Below are 15,523 nucleotides of genomic sequence, written 5' to 3' on the forward strand. Positions count from 1 at the left end.
TGAATTATAACAACATTTTAGAAAGAACTAATACCAATTCTTCTAAAACGACTCCAAAATTTGAAGAGGAGATCATTTTTCTAACTCATTCTAGTGGCCCAACATTACTCTGGAACCAAAACCAGACAAGGACACAACGCAAATAGAAAACTACAGGCAAAATCCCCTGATGAACATAGGTACAAAACCCCTCAACACTATACTAGGAAAACAAATCCTACAGCACATTAAAAAGATCATTCACTATGATCAAATGGGTTTAATCCAAGAAATGTAAAGGTTGTTTAACATAGGCAAATTAGTAAAGGTGAGGCATCCCATTAACAGAAAGGACGATAACTATACGATCATTTTAATAAATCTATATAGAATGGCTAAAACTATAAAACTTCAAGAAAAAACTGTAGAACGTGTACACTTCACTGCATATATATATATTATTTGCTTCTTTAAGGACTCTAAACATATTGAAATGTTGATAGCAGATTAGTTTTTGTATTGGTTGTCAATGTTTTCTGTATATCCTAGACTGGCAGACATTGGTAAAAATATTGAAGCTAGTGAGGCAAGGAAACCCACAATTGGATAGCAAAATACAGATATAAAATGTGAGAAGACTGGAATAAAACCTACACTATTCGAGTGAAACTGTATGTGTCAATACGACTAACTTTTCAAGATAGATAAACAATAAATTAATAGATAAATAGATGATTAGGTAGATGAACAGATAGATGAATAGACAGAGAGATAGATTAAATAAATGAATCAACAGAAATAGATATAGATACATACATACATGCATACAGACATATACAAACAGATACATAGTAGTTATTGGCATAGACAGAGGTATAGGCACAGGAACATTTGTTGACAAGAAAAGGAATGAGAAGCACTGGTCCTCCAACAGTAATGATGACATGTAGTGCCTGGTTTATGTGTGTGTGTGTGTGTGTGTGTGTGTGTGTGTGTGTGTGTGTGTGTGTGTTTATACTAAAGGTAACTAATTCACAGGGCACAGTTAATATTAGGAACAGCGTTTTCATTAGTTTCTAATTTACCTGCCTTATTCAGGAGCATTTGTAATAATAAATAGCTAAAGTTTTTAAAAGACACACGTGCCTATTACTTTTCCAAATGAGAAATAGAATACATTTCTGAAAACAAAATAAGAGCTTACTTGAGCAGTTCACTTCTGGATCCCATCTTCCATTTATGCAGACTGTGTGTATCCATCCTTCTTTTCCTCTACATCTGTACCTTATGTTAGAATTATGATCGAATTCCTTCTTGTTTTTTAAGTGTTCCTCAAGTATAATTAAATTTGATGATTTGCACTTCTTAAGTTTATCTATTGCTATAAAATAAATATATTTTTATGAAAATTCAAATGATAAGAATCAAACTATTACATAAAAATAGTTATAAAGTAAATGGTATTAGCATGGTAAAATTATGACTTAATCATTATAAATTTCACCAACCAAGTTATTCCTGATCACATTGCATCAAAATGCTATTATGTCAAAATATAAGCCCTGTATTCTGTCGCTGAAATGTTAGAGATACCTGTCAGAAGACATTTTATTCTTTGGGAAATACAAAATATCATTGGATATTTCACTGGATAAATAAGTATGATTGGACATTAGGACTCTTAGAATTCAGGACCCAGGAAAACTTTAGGAAAAATCTCAGTTTAGAGAAAAGTGAATGAGGGTCCCCAAGATCCTCCCGGTTAGTCATCAAAGAGGCAAAATGATTTTAAAGATTGTACATCTCAAGTCACACTGTAAGTGAATCACCTTGCCTTCTTGCTGATCAAGACATGAGATTTACAGTGTGAAGTCCGTCAATGAGATTTGTTTACGTCCTGACTCAGTCCCTGACTACCTCATGTCACTCAGCTATACCACTGACGTAGAGGGCCTGTGGCCCACCAACCCTGCAGCACATTAACTTATTTTGGCTGATATGGAACAAACTGAAAAATTATCACTTTTGGAAGCTTTAAGAGAGAAAAGAATCCTATGGGAGAGTAGTAAGTAGGTATTTTGTCAACTTTGTTTCTTTGCTTCTCAGTGCCTAAAAAGGAGTACCATATAATAACAATAATATTTATATTTTATATAAAACTGTTATAATTTCTCAGTAATTAGTACTCATATTTAATCATATGATAATTTTTTAATATTTTTGTTTTTTAAAGAAAGAGTCTTACTCTGTTGCCCAGGCTGGAATGCACAATAGAGCTCACTGCAATCTCGAATTCCTGGCCTTAAGCAATCATTCCTCCTCAGCCTCCCAAGTAGCTGGATTACAGGCATGCACCACCACACCTTAACTAATTACAAAATTTTTTTTATAGAGATGGGCTTTTGCTATATTGCCCACACTAGTGTCTAGCTCCTGGCCTCAAGCAATCTTCTTGCCTTGGCCTCCTGAAGTGTTGAGGTTATAGGCGTGAGCAACCACCCTGGCCTCACATGACAATTTTATAAGTAAAATGTTGCTTCACACTTTTAAATATAAACAATACTGTTATCAGACGCAGAAAGATTCATAAAATTACATTACTGGCTTTGTTTTTTCTTTCTAGACACATATTGAATTATAAGCAATATGCAAAAGATTGGTCTCATACTGAAGACTGGACATGTTGAGGCATATCTGTAAATTTCAAAAATATAGTTGCAATTATTGTTTTTACAATAAAAATATTAAACTTTGTTAAATGTTGATTTAAGAAGGGTATTCTCACCCACACACTGAGGAAGTTGGGTCCATACTCCATGAATACACGTAATTGATCTGTGCCCAATCATTGTAAATGATTCTGAGCAACTGAACTCCACTGAATCTCCATAGTAATAAGGAGGGGAAGAAAGCTGGGCCCAGCCATGTTCAAGTTCAGGTATATCTCCACAGGTACTCTCCTCCACTATGTGAATTTTACAAAAAAAGTTTAGTGTGAAAACATGATGTATGTGTTTTAGATACAAAATACAAAAGTTTTGACAAGTTTAAATATTAATATTTTATACATTACCAATACACACTGGTAAAGTTGTCCACTCTCCATCAACACATTGAATTTTATTAGGTCCCTTCATTAGAAATCTAGGATTGCAATAATATTCCACCACTTCACTGTGTCCATATTCTTCTTTCGTTTTTTCCTTAACATCCCCATTGAGGAGTTCAGGAGGTGGACCACATGATTGTACTTGCTCTATAGTAGAAATACTATGTAAATAATGGTTAAATTGTCTGTTTTACAATATAAAAATTCAGTAAAATGGAAAGATTTTCTTCTTTTATTCATGTATTCTTCATTATGTAACTTATTATAGCATCCTAAACAATCAAGAATGGTGTTCATATTGTATTACTTATACTAAATTGTCATATTGAAGGTATATTAAAATGTTAAAATACGCTCAGACTTCTAGATATCTTAAAGATGCAAGAAAACCAATTAGCAAATGTGGTTATGAAAATCATGTTAATTTTTACATTTCATGGAAACATTTTATCATAACATTTTGGAAAAATATCATAACTGAGGCAAGCATTTGATCAACATACTTTAAGTTTGACTAATCAATACAAGCAACTGAACTGAATATAAGCTGCTTAAATATTGTTTAGACACACTCAGTGAAACTTAAGTTACAGCCCACACTATATAAAATGTCCAGAATGGATGTTGACATTTCAAGCAAAATGAAAATCAACAAAGAAATCCCTCCATTGTCAGCCACTAGTATGGTTTAAATGTTTGTCACCTCCAACCCCATGTTGAAACTTCATCCCCAGTGTTTCAGGTGGGGCCTAATGGGAGATGTTTGGATCACGGGTATGGATCTCTCATGAAGAGATGAATGCCCCTTCTCAGGGTGAGTTCTCACTCTATTAGCTCCTGGAAGAGCTGGTTCTTAAAAAGAGCCTGTCACTGCCCTGCTCTCTCTCTTGCTTCCTCTCTCATCATGTGTTCTCTGGACACAGTGGCTCCTCTTCCCTTTCTACCCTTATTCTGTGGCTCTCACCGAATGCAGATGCCCGATCTTGAATTTTATAGTCATGAGTATAGTGAGCCAAATAAAACATTTTTATAAATCATCCAGACTCAGTTATTCCTTTATAGAAACATAAACCTAAAGTAGACTAAGACCGACAACACCTGTGTGTCTAGGAATACTTCCAGCACATCGTTCAAGAAACAGTGGAGATTAACTTAAGTGACTGAATCTCAGGTATTCAGTACTCAATACATGTCCTTCACAGGCAAATATTTGACTTTATTCATTAGATTACAGGCAATGGGAACCCAAACAAAATTAAGAAAAAAAAAGTTGGTATTCAAAGTTCTAATTCTTATTTCAGCAATTGTAAGATAAGCATTCACCTTTACATATTGGGAGGTCAGGAGACAATCCAAAGTGGTAGCACTGAACGGAATTAGGTCCAACTATTGTAAATCCTGGTTTGCAGGAGAATTTCAACACCTCTCCAACTTTATACTGGTCTTTCTTGCGATCAGGAACTAAGTGTACATCTATTTTAGGAAGTTCGCATTCTCTTTCTTAAAAAAGGTAAAATAATTTCATGAGAATATATAATTAATCATTGCCAAAGTTAATTTTACATATGCCACAATAAAGTGAAGTTGATATTGGGTCATACAGAGGGGCATCAGATAAATCCTTTTTCCTGTAAAGAATGCTACATATTATGTTTTATATGCTGTCTAAATTGAAATGGAACTTTATTATAATGTTATGGTATTGAAATATATCTGTTCTAAAAATTAATTTGTAAATTCAACTTATTTACAATGAATCTAGTTTTAATCACTGACATTAATGAAATTTAATATTACTTTTTTTACTCAAAACATGAAATTACTCTCTCATATTAAAAAAGAAAAGTGCATATAGACCAGAATTGGGGCTTTTTGAAAACAAGATGACTGACTAAGGAGTTTGGACACCAGTTCTCCTCAGAAAGAAGAACCAAAGTTACAGGTAAATGATCATAACTTGAAAAATATTTAAGAGAGGGTGCAGGAGCGTCATAGAGAAACCATGGAGAGAAGCCAAAGCATGGAAAAAGATAGAAGCAAGAGCCTGGAAAAGGTTGACTAGGACCCTGTGGGACCTCATAGAAAGTGTAGGTAGGAGTCTTCTGGGCTCCCTGCAGCTCACCGTGTGGATCCAAGCCATCAGAGAGCTCTTCTGCCTTCGTGAACACACACACTGGTGTGAGTGGAGATTTGGGAACTTCTTGAGGGCATTACACCAAACTGCTAGTTGAATAGGGTCATCTGCCTTCCCCTTGGGCCTGAGCTGCAGTGGTAGGTTTCATGCCTGCAGTGCACTCACGTGGGGACTGTTTCCTACCCAGGAACCTCAGCCCTCTGTCCCCATAACACCAGAGCCGCACAAATATTCCCTGGCACCTGCTTGGATGTGGCAGTCACCCATAGCTGGCTGGACCCAAAGGAGTTACAGCATTCCCAATAGTTTAACCACCAGGAAGGCTATTCCTAATGGAAAGTGCAACAAAGGAACACCCCTTGTGGCAAAGAAGACTGTAGCATTCACTTTCCTGTGTGCAAGAGCAACCTGCTTGTGGGCTGAAAATGACTACGCCACTTCCAGCAGACACGCAGACGCGGTGTTTGGCTCTGCAAGGGAGGAGTATAGATCCATCCCAGGAGCCCAATGGTCCCAGCGCTTGGGCACGGATGTAGAGAGGGGAACATGTCCCGTGGACCCAATTCTGTGTTCATAGCTGTGGTCACTCGCAAAGGAGACTGGTGTAGACACACCAGAGGACGGACATTGTAGGGGTATTAGGGGTGGCTACAACTCCACTGGTGATGTGCCCAATGAAGCCAGGCTTGCAAGAAAGACAAGCTACGGGTATGTCCCCAGCTTCTTCCCCTGACACCCCTGTCAGGGCTGGTGCTTGTGCTCATCCTTGGAGCATCCAAGGGTGAGCTTAGTGGTACAGATCTACCCCACTTTGTCCCCAGCTCCTCAGACCACCTTTCACAGATCAGTCCATTCCTTGGGGCAACAGAGAGTCTCCCATAAACAGTGACAAGCGTAGGCTCATCTGCCTCTGCTGCGGCTGGCTCTTACCTGTCCGCGCCACCTACTGTCCTGAATGTTGAACTGCACAGCCCAGTGCAAAATGCTGACACTAGGGCATGATGCAGAACAAGGTTAGTTTTCTGCGAAGTCCTCCATACCAGCCCTTCAGGAGGCAGTAAGCCTCGTCATACACCCAGTACATAACTATTACAACCAGCAATTAAGAAAGCCATCATGCAAAAGTTATCTCTAACCAATGTACTCAAACAGAGTCTTTACCACTGAAAGAACCCAGAACCTAAACCAAATAGCCCTATGCAACATACATCGTAGTCATATTCTCAAAGCGGAAAAAAAAATCCCGTCTGTTGGAAACTGGACTTAAAAATAAGAAGGGATAGTTCAGCTGGATGAGAAGAAACCACTGAAACATTTCTGGAAGTATGATTTAAAACAGCGTATTACAACACTCGCAAAGGATCACACTAACTCTTCAGCAAAAAGTCCTAACCAAAATAAAATCTTTGAAATACCAAAGAATTTAAAATATTTATTTTAAAGTAGCTAAATGGAGTCCAAGAGAAAGTTGAAAAGCAGCACAAAGAAATTAGAAAAAAACTCAGGATATGAATGAAAAATGTACTAAAAATATTTTTTAAAAAACAAATAGAACTTATGGAAATTAAAAATTCATTGAAGAATTACAAAATACAGTTGAAAGATTTAATTACAGATTACATCAAGCAGAAAAACTTGCTCTCAGAGCTTGAAGACAGGTCTTTCCAATTAACCCTGTCAGACAAAAATAAAGAGCAAATAACATTTTTTAATGAGCAAAGGTTTTGAGAAAAATGACGTTCTAAAAAATGAGAAAACTTAAGAGTTATAGATATTCTTGAGGGAGAAGAAAAAGCTAAAAAAACCTTTTTGAGGAAAATTTATCTCCTCTTGCCCTCTTGCTAGAGACATAGACATCCTTATACAAGAGGCTCAGATAACACCAGGAAGATGCATTGCGAGATGAACTTCTACAAACATATAGTCATCAGGCTATCTAAAGTCAATGTGAACGGGAAAAATTATAAAATCAGCAAGAGAAAAGCATCTAATCAACTATAAAGGAAATCTCATAAGACTAACAGTGGACTTCTCAGCAGAAACTTTACAAGCCAGAAGATGTTGTGTCCTATTTTCAGGGTTCTTAAAGAAAGATTAGCTCATATTTATTGAAAAAACATATATTAGAGATATATTTTGTATTTTGCTAAACTAAACTTCATAAATGAAGAATATATAAAGTCTTTCCCAAACAAGCTAATACTAAGGAAGTTCATCACCACTAGAAATCCACTTTAGGAATTCACCCCACAAGAAATGATCCAGGGAGTCCTGAACATGGAAATAGAAGGTAAATACTCACTATCATAAAGACATGCAAAAGTACAAAACTCACAGGTCTTATTAAAAAATTACACAGTTGAGACTACAAACCAGCTAGGTAACAACTAACATAATGACAAGAACAAAACCTCACATGACAATATTAACTTTTAACATAAATAGATTAAATGTTCCACTTAAAAGATATAGATTTTTGGACCAAATTTGGAAAACAGAAACCAACCACATGCTGCTCACAAGAAACCCACCTAACTTAGAGAAACCTATACAAACTCATGGTAAAGGTATGGAGACAGATATTTTGAACAACAGAAACAAAAAGCATTTGGTATAGTTATATTTATATATAAAAAAAATTTCAAATCAAGAGAAAAAAAGACAAGAAGTTCATTATATAATGATAAAGGAAGCAAGAAGATATAACAATTCTAAATATATATGCACTCAAAACCTCAGCACTCAGATTCATAAATGAAATGCTACTAGAGCTAAGTAGAAAGATAAACAGCAATATAATGAGGGCAAGCAACCTCCACACCCCCAATGACTATACTAGACAGATTGCCGGGACAAAAAAATAAACAAAGAAACCTTATACTTAAATTGGACTGTAGAACAAATGGACCTAACAGACATTTTAACGACATTCCACCCAACAACCTCAGAATATATGTTTTTCTCACCTGTGCATGGAACATTCTCCAAAACAGACCATATGCTAGGCTACAGCTACAAAGCAAGTTCCCAAAATTTTAAAGCTTAGAAATAATATCAAGTATCTTATCAGAACATGGTGAAATATAACTATAAATCAATATCATAAAGAATTTTCAAAACTATCCATATACATGAAAATTAAATGACCTGCTTCTGGGTGATTGTGAATTAAACTAAAAATTTTCTGCACAGCAAAGGAAATAATAAACAGAGTAAACAGACAACCTCAGAATGGAAGAAAATATTTGCAAACTATGAATCTGAAAAAGGGCTAATATCCAGAATCTGCAAAGAACTGAAACAACACAACAAGAAAAAAAAATAATAATCCCATGAAAAAGTGGACAAAGGATATTAAGAGATATTTTGCAAAAGAAGACATGAAAATGACCAAGAAATATGAAAAAAAAACTCAATATCAGTAATCATCAGAGAAATGCGAATTAAAAAATGAGTTATCATCTTACATTAGACACAGTGGCCACTGTCAAATAGTCAAAAAATAATAAATGTTGGTGACAGTGAGGAGAAAGAAGAATGCTTATACACTGTTGGTGGGAATGTAAATTAGTACAACCTCTATGGAAAACAGAATGGACATTTCCCAAAGAACTAAAAACAGAACTACCATTTCACCCAGCAATCCCACTACTGTGTATCTACCCAAAGGAAATCAATTATCATATCAAAATGATACCCAGACTCATATGTTTATAGCCTCACTACTCACAGTAGCAATAATATGGAATCAAACTAACTGTCCACCAACAGATGATTGGATAAAGAATATGTGGTATAGATATATGCCATAGAATACTACGCAGCCAAAACAAAAAATAAAAAGAAAAAAAAGAATAAAATCATGCCTTCAGAAGCAACATGTATAAAACTAAAGGCCATTATTTTAGGTAAAATAATTCAGATTCAGAAAGTAAAATCCCGCATATTGTCACTTATAAGTGAGAGCTAAATAATGTGTACATGTGGACAGAGAGTGCTGAGTAACAGACATTGGAGACTCAGAAATGTGGCAGGATAGCAAGAGGGTGAGGAATAAGAAATTACCTAATGGGTGCAATGTTCAGTATTTGGGTGATGAATACACTAAAAGTACAGACTTCACCACTATGCAATATATCCATGCAACAGAACTGCATTTGGACCATCTAAGCGTATAAAACATAGAAATTAAAATCTTAAAAATTAAAGGAACACATCAGAAAACACCATGGAAATATCTTAAGAAGTTAAATTTATAATAGAACTGGGGAGGATCCCAAGAATAATGATGGTATAATATCTGTCATTGCAGAGTCAAGGATAACTTTATTTAACTGAAACTAAACAACCTCAAATGATTTCTGGTCTCATCATGTTTATAATTCTTGATGACTGACATATACATCACAAAAAGGTAAATTATCATCAAAGATTTATTAGTGAAGATGTATGCACTAAGAAATTAATTAAAATTGGTATTTTTGTTTAATGTAATCAAGGAAAAAGAACCCAAAATAGCATTTCTAATATATTTTAAGTTAGAAAAAATATAAAAAATGCATAATTAATATATTACAAATAAAGAAAACAAACCAAGATAAATTTTCAAGTTCACATGGAAAGGCAAATTCTAGGTATCCTGAATATTTATGTTAACATATAACAATTTTTGTTATATGTACTATTTATATCAATGTTTAATAAATTTGATAATTATTCTGATTCAGATAAGAAATGTGTAAAATTATCTCTTACATGTTTATAATTTTTAAAAATCAGCAACATTACTAAATATTATCCAAAATATTATTTTTCTTATTCAGAATCCTCCTTTCTTGCTAACTTAGAAAAGTACAAGCTAGAATTCATAAATTAGAATCATACTAAAAAGAAAATTAATTACATCATAACCTCAATTATTAAAATACAATTACAAAATTAGATTTAAAACTATTCTTAAAAGTAATGTCACAAAATAATAACTACAGAAATTTGCTTTTGTGTTTGTTTTAATGAGTTTTGCAGATTATTTGAGAAAATCACACTTGAATGAGAATCACTGGGATTTCTCTCCTAAAAGTCTATACCAATCTTCTACATAGCAATTCTTTTTTTTGTATGTGTGTTTGTTCACATATTTTGTGCTAATTTTATATAAATTCTGTCTGTAGTAATATTGTGAAAAGCATTATCTTAAAAAGAAAAGTTAAGATCTTGATTATTGGGTATTATTCAAATGCTGTATTTATATGGAGGTAATAACTTACAAAACGTGATTTAGAGAAGAATGTGAATGGACACTCCATGAATTAGAAATATTTTTCTTCATCTAAAACTCAAAACCCTAAGTCCTAGTACTAGATATGTGAAATGTTAATATGAATTTTTAACTCTGAGATACATACTCCTTATTTAGCTTAAGTGCTCCATAATAACAATTCTGTGGAAACCTTTCCACAAAGAAGAGACCTCCTAGGACACTTGAAATATACTCAGATGTCTGTTAATCCACATGCAGTTTTCTGTTACATGGCTGAGAGAAGAATATTTGAAAAGAATACTAAGCTGGTATTTCTTCGTTTAATGTTTGGAGGCCTGTACTATACTAGCAAATTCCTAGTTATGTGTTCAAATGATCCTAAGTCTTTGTACAATTTGCAATAGAAAAACATTTTCTACATCAGCTTCTACTGCTATGTCCGCCACTCCAACTTTCTCTCCTTTAGGTTTTCATTTCATGTCCGGTGATTGGAAAGACTACTGAAGCAATATATTCACAATTTTGTGTTCTTTTTTGAAGACGACCCCTCAAAATTGTAAAAGCTTCTGGCTTCATAAAACCTAAATTTACCTATCATCACAGAAAAGAAATTTATGAGTCTCTTAAATTAAGCCTCCTCCTCTCAATTAGAACAAAACTCAACCTCTTTATGATCCATGCCTACTCTTCCAATGTTATCAAATGTCTCTCTCCTCCACTAAATCCAGGATTCAGATTTTATGATCTTTGAATTTTATTAAAAAGGTCAAGTTCTTCGCTGCCTCAGCTGTTGCACATACCCTTCTCACTATAACGAATGGCTTTCAACCATGCTTTGCATAGATGACTTCCTATGTAAAACAGATCTCCAGTTCCTTCCCTCCTATTTTCTATCTCAATTATTGGATTTTCTATTTCTCTGAACACAGTGATACATAAAATATATTTTAAATATTTTTATTACTTGGATATTTGGCTTATCTCTTTTTAGTTTTCCACTGTCTTATATTAGAATAAAATCTCTGGATAAGTAGACCTGTGCTTGTGTTTTCACCATTTTCTCCTGTCCTATGATAGGTGTTTACAACAGCAGGAATGAGTCAAATTTAACTGGACCTTTGACACTGCCTTTCATCTACAATATACTCATTCTCTTTCTCAGCTGTGACTATTTCAAAACTTTTCTATTCTACCTAGTACTCTTCCTCCTCCTTCGCCCACACACTATTCAATCTCAGATGACCATGTCTCATACTTCAAAACAGAATCCATCAGCTTCTACCATTCTCCAACGTTACTGCTCATTTTCCTTCCCATCTCCTGTCACAAAGTTGTAAGCAGTCCTGTTGCCAACTGTCACAAGGTTGTAAGCGGTCCTGTTGCCACCAAAGCACAATACCTCCACAGTAGCTGTGAATCCTTTCCCCTCGCATTTTCTCAGGGCAACTATGTAAGTTATGTGTTCGGCCTTTGCAGCTCCCCTTTTGCTGTATCTGCTCTGGTGTCTTCCATCTTTTTTCTTTTAATTCTCCCTTCAGTGCACAACTTTCCTCAAGCAATATTCTGATCTTCCTATTAGATTCAAAGCCAGAATCTTGAAAGAGTTATGTCCACAGTCTGTATTGAATGTCTTGCTCATTATTTTTATTGGCAGATTCTATGTAGGGTCTGTCTCTTCTATTCTATTAAAAACCATTTTTGTTACACTTGTCATTGGCCTGTACCTTACCTAATCCATCACAATTTCTGAACAGAATATAATAACTAAATTGGAAATATTTATCACTTTGATAATGATATTAAAGTAATTAAATTACAACTTCTTTGACTTTATTATATAAGGCACTATGGCAATAAATATTTATAAATATTTTAGTCTGCTAACTAACACAATCCTTTGAAATATTAGAACTGTTTGTAAATATGTGACATTTTACCAACAAGAAAGAGTCAACAAAGCTTCAAATAGACTTGCTGTGTTGGCCAAAGATACATGCCCAGCAAGCAGTGGAATTAGAATTCAGACAGGATGACTTATTAAGCAATCTGTTACACTCCCTTTTCATTAATAATTTCCTTATTTTTATGTCTATGGCAACATTCTAGATTTTTTCTCCTGTTTCTCTGGGTCCTCCTTTTTTCCCCATTTTCTTTACTATCTATTGCTCTTCTGTCTTATATATAAATGTGGTAATGTTTCAGGGCTTCATCTTGAGCTCTTTGCTCTTTTCATTCTGTATTCTTATCCAATTTAGCGTCATCATTTATATGACGATACTCCGAAATGCATATCTTCTCTCAAGATGCATATCCAACTCCACAGTTCACATATCCAGTTTTGATTTTCCATTGGAGACTCAATCATAATGTGTCCAAGTCAAAAGTTGCAAAGCCCTCTCAAAATGCTTTCTATCCAGTCAGTACCATTTTACAAAATGGTATTGCCATTTACCTACATACTTGTGAGAAAACAATTGAAAACAAACATGTGAGTCCCTTAATCTCACTCTTTTTCACACCCAACATTTAGTAACATCACCTGTACTTTTCATCACCTAAATGTTTTCCAAATCAGCCTTCTGCTCTGCACCTCCCCTATCATCACTCTCTCTCAGTCCCCACACTTTCTCACCCTACCTGGACTCATGGTGTCGCCTCTTGCCTACAAAAAGTACAGCATCCAGGAAAACAATCCAACAAAACTAGAAATCAAATTATACCATTCCTTTTCTTAAAACTCTTTTATGGGTTTTCATTAGTCATAAAATGGATCCAAATGATATGATGCCTTGAGCTGATCTGGATAATTGTTTCCTTGCCTCCCATCTAGCCTCAGCAGGATAGACTCTGCTTTACCACCTTGAAATATATTGTTTTTTTTTTACAGCTTTGCACATATTTTTCTTTGCCTTGGAACACTCTGCATATACTTGTTTTCCCACAGAGTCAATCCTTCTTCTAACCCTGAAAAATAGATGGCTGATTGAGAAACGTAAATGAGATTCATGTAATGGTCTTCAGAACTTGTCAAATTTAGAAAATAAAGAACTACACTCAGAAAGTACAGAAATTAACACACAAGATAGAAGATGTAAAGTAGAAATTAAAAAAACAAATTAGCTGAGGAAGTTGTAACCAACTATAATTTTGGTAATGAGTGCTAGGTTCTAAATAATTCGAAAGCTTTTATTTAGGGTAACAAAAGCAATTATACTATAATCACAAATCTGGAAGGTAGGTGGCCCATAGGAAGTATTAATTTAATGCACTACTTAAGAGATATTTTCAAAACTCCCTTCTTTTCCCAGTTTATGTCAAATCAGGAGATACTTTGATTTTAATCAACATTCCTTAACAATTCCTCTATATAATTCAAATTTTTAAAATTGGAACACAGATTTATTTTCATTTTGAAAATGAATTTCTGAAAAACCAGTACTTACCATAACATATGGGTAAATCAGACCAACCATTGTAACCACACACTATGGAACCAGTGGTGCTTCCAGTATTGCTTTCATAACCATCATGACATTCATAGTCCAATGTGTCATTCAGCTTAAACCATGTGAAGTCATTTTTAGCTCTGGCATTCATAAATACTGGGATATCACAAGATTCTAGTGCATAAAAAATTTAGAATGTCATTTCTAATGTCATCTAATAAACAATCTGAGTATTTCCCATTCTAAGAAGACAAAGCTTTATTGATTAGATATACTAATAAATATGTACTGTACAAAAATAATCTATGACTGGTGAGAATTTATTGTCGTAAAATAGTTGCCAAAAGTGAAAGTATATCTTTCTACACAACATTTTTTTTCATTGCTTAAGCCCCAAAATATATTTTAAAAACATTTTTCTTAATTCATTTATACTAAAGCATTTATGACAATGCTAGTAATAAAACAGGCCACTATAGGTGTACATTATTTTTTAAAGAAAATCATAACAGAATTTTGTAAATTAAGAGTCCAGACTAATTCGTAGTTGAGACATATGTAAAAAGGAGAAAAAGATTGAAAAGATGAATTCCTATGTTATACAAGACATTTTCTCTTTAATAATAAGAAAATCTTAAAAGAATAATTAATAAAAATTTAGTATAAAATGAGCTTTTTTATGAGGACTAACATTTTTTGTAAACTAGACCTCATATTAAGCACAGACATTAAAAAATGAAAACAGTATACATGAATACCTTAAATATTCACTTCACTTAACATGAGTATATTAAATATTACTTCAAATATATTACTGAGAGGCAGGAGGATCATTTGAGATTAGGAGTTCGAGACCAGCCTGGCTAACATGGCAAAACCCTGTCTCTATTAAAAATACGAAAATTAGGCGGGCATGATGGAGGGTACCTGTAATCCCAGCTATTCAGGAGGCTGAGGTAGGAGAATTGCTTGAACATGGAAAATGGAGGTTGCAGTGAGCCAAGATCATGCCACTGCACTCCAGCCTGGCCGATGACAGAGCAAGACTCCATCTCTCTCTCTCTCTCTCTCTCTCTCTCTCTCTCTCTCTCTCTCTCTCTCTATATATATATATATATATATATATATATATATATAAATATACATATATATATACGTATATATATATACACACACACACACACACACATATATTACTGAGTGGTTTTGCAAAAAATAAGACAAATTGAACCAATTGTTCCTAGAAAATTTTCATAAATATCTAGATAGTATGGTAGGAAAATCTTCATAAATATCTAGATAGTGTGGTAGGGAAATCATACAACAGAGCAGAAATTGGTACCATCTAGGAATATTTTGTCTCTCTGCTACCTAAATATTTATGAAAAATTTCTAAGAGGGAAGATATTCAGTATTAGACATATCCTACAGTGTCAAATCTACAAATTATAGAGTTTAAATTATTTTGATGTTATGCACTAGGCATCCATATCTTCAATAAAAACATTGCTTTTATATCTAGGAGTAAAGAATTTGATGTAAAAGTCTAATCATATAAAACAGATATATATAACAGTCATAAAGGTCTCAGCTAA

At 34.2% G+C, this 15,523-nt stretch overlaps 1 protein-coding gene across 1 annotated transcript in view; it reads right to left on the bottom strand.

Annotated features, from left to right (window-relative positions):
• Positions 1-15,523, bottom strand: part of CFH (complement factor H) — a 95,942-nt gene that overhangs the window by 17,784 nt on the left and 62,635 nt on the right. Inside the window, exons 11-15 of the mRNA XM_019028297.4 lie at positions 13,926-14,102; positions 4,412-4,588; positions 3,053-3,235; positions 2,765-2,944; positions 1,184-1,360 (exon numbers count right to left, since the gene is read on the bottom strand). Coding sequence (XP_018883842.4) covers positions 1,184-1,360; positions 2,765-2,944; positions 3,053-3,235; positions 4,412-4,588; positions 13,926-14,102 — 894 coding nt within the window. The remainder of the gene's footprint in view (positions 1-1,183; positions 1,361-2,764; positions 2,945-3,052; positions 3,236-4,411; positions 4,589-13,925; positions 14,103-15,523) is intronic.

This window comes from Gorilla gorilla, chromosome 1, assembly GCF_029281585.2.
Source record: "Gorilla gorilla gorilla isolate KB3781 chromosome 1, NHGRI_mGorGor1-v2.1_pri, whole genome shotgun sequence".
In the NCBI taxonomy this organism is placed as follows: domain Eukaryota; kingdom Metazoa; phylum Chordata; class Mammalia; order Primates; family Hominidae; genus Gorilla; species Gorilla gorilla.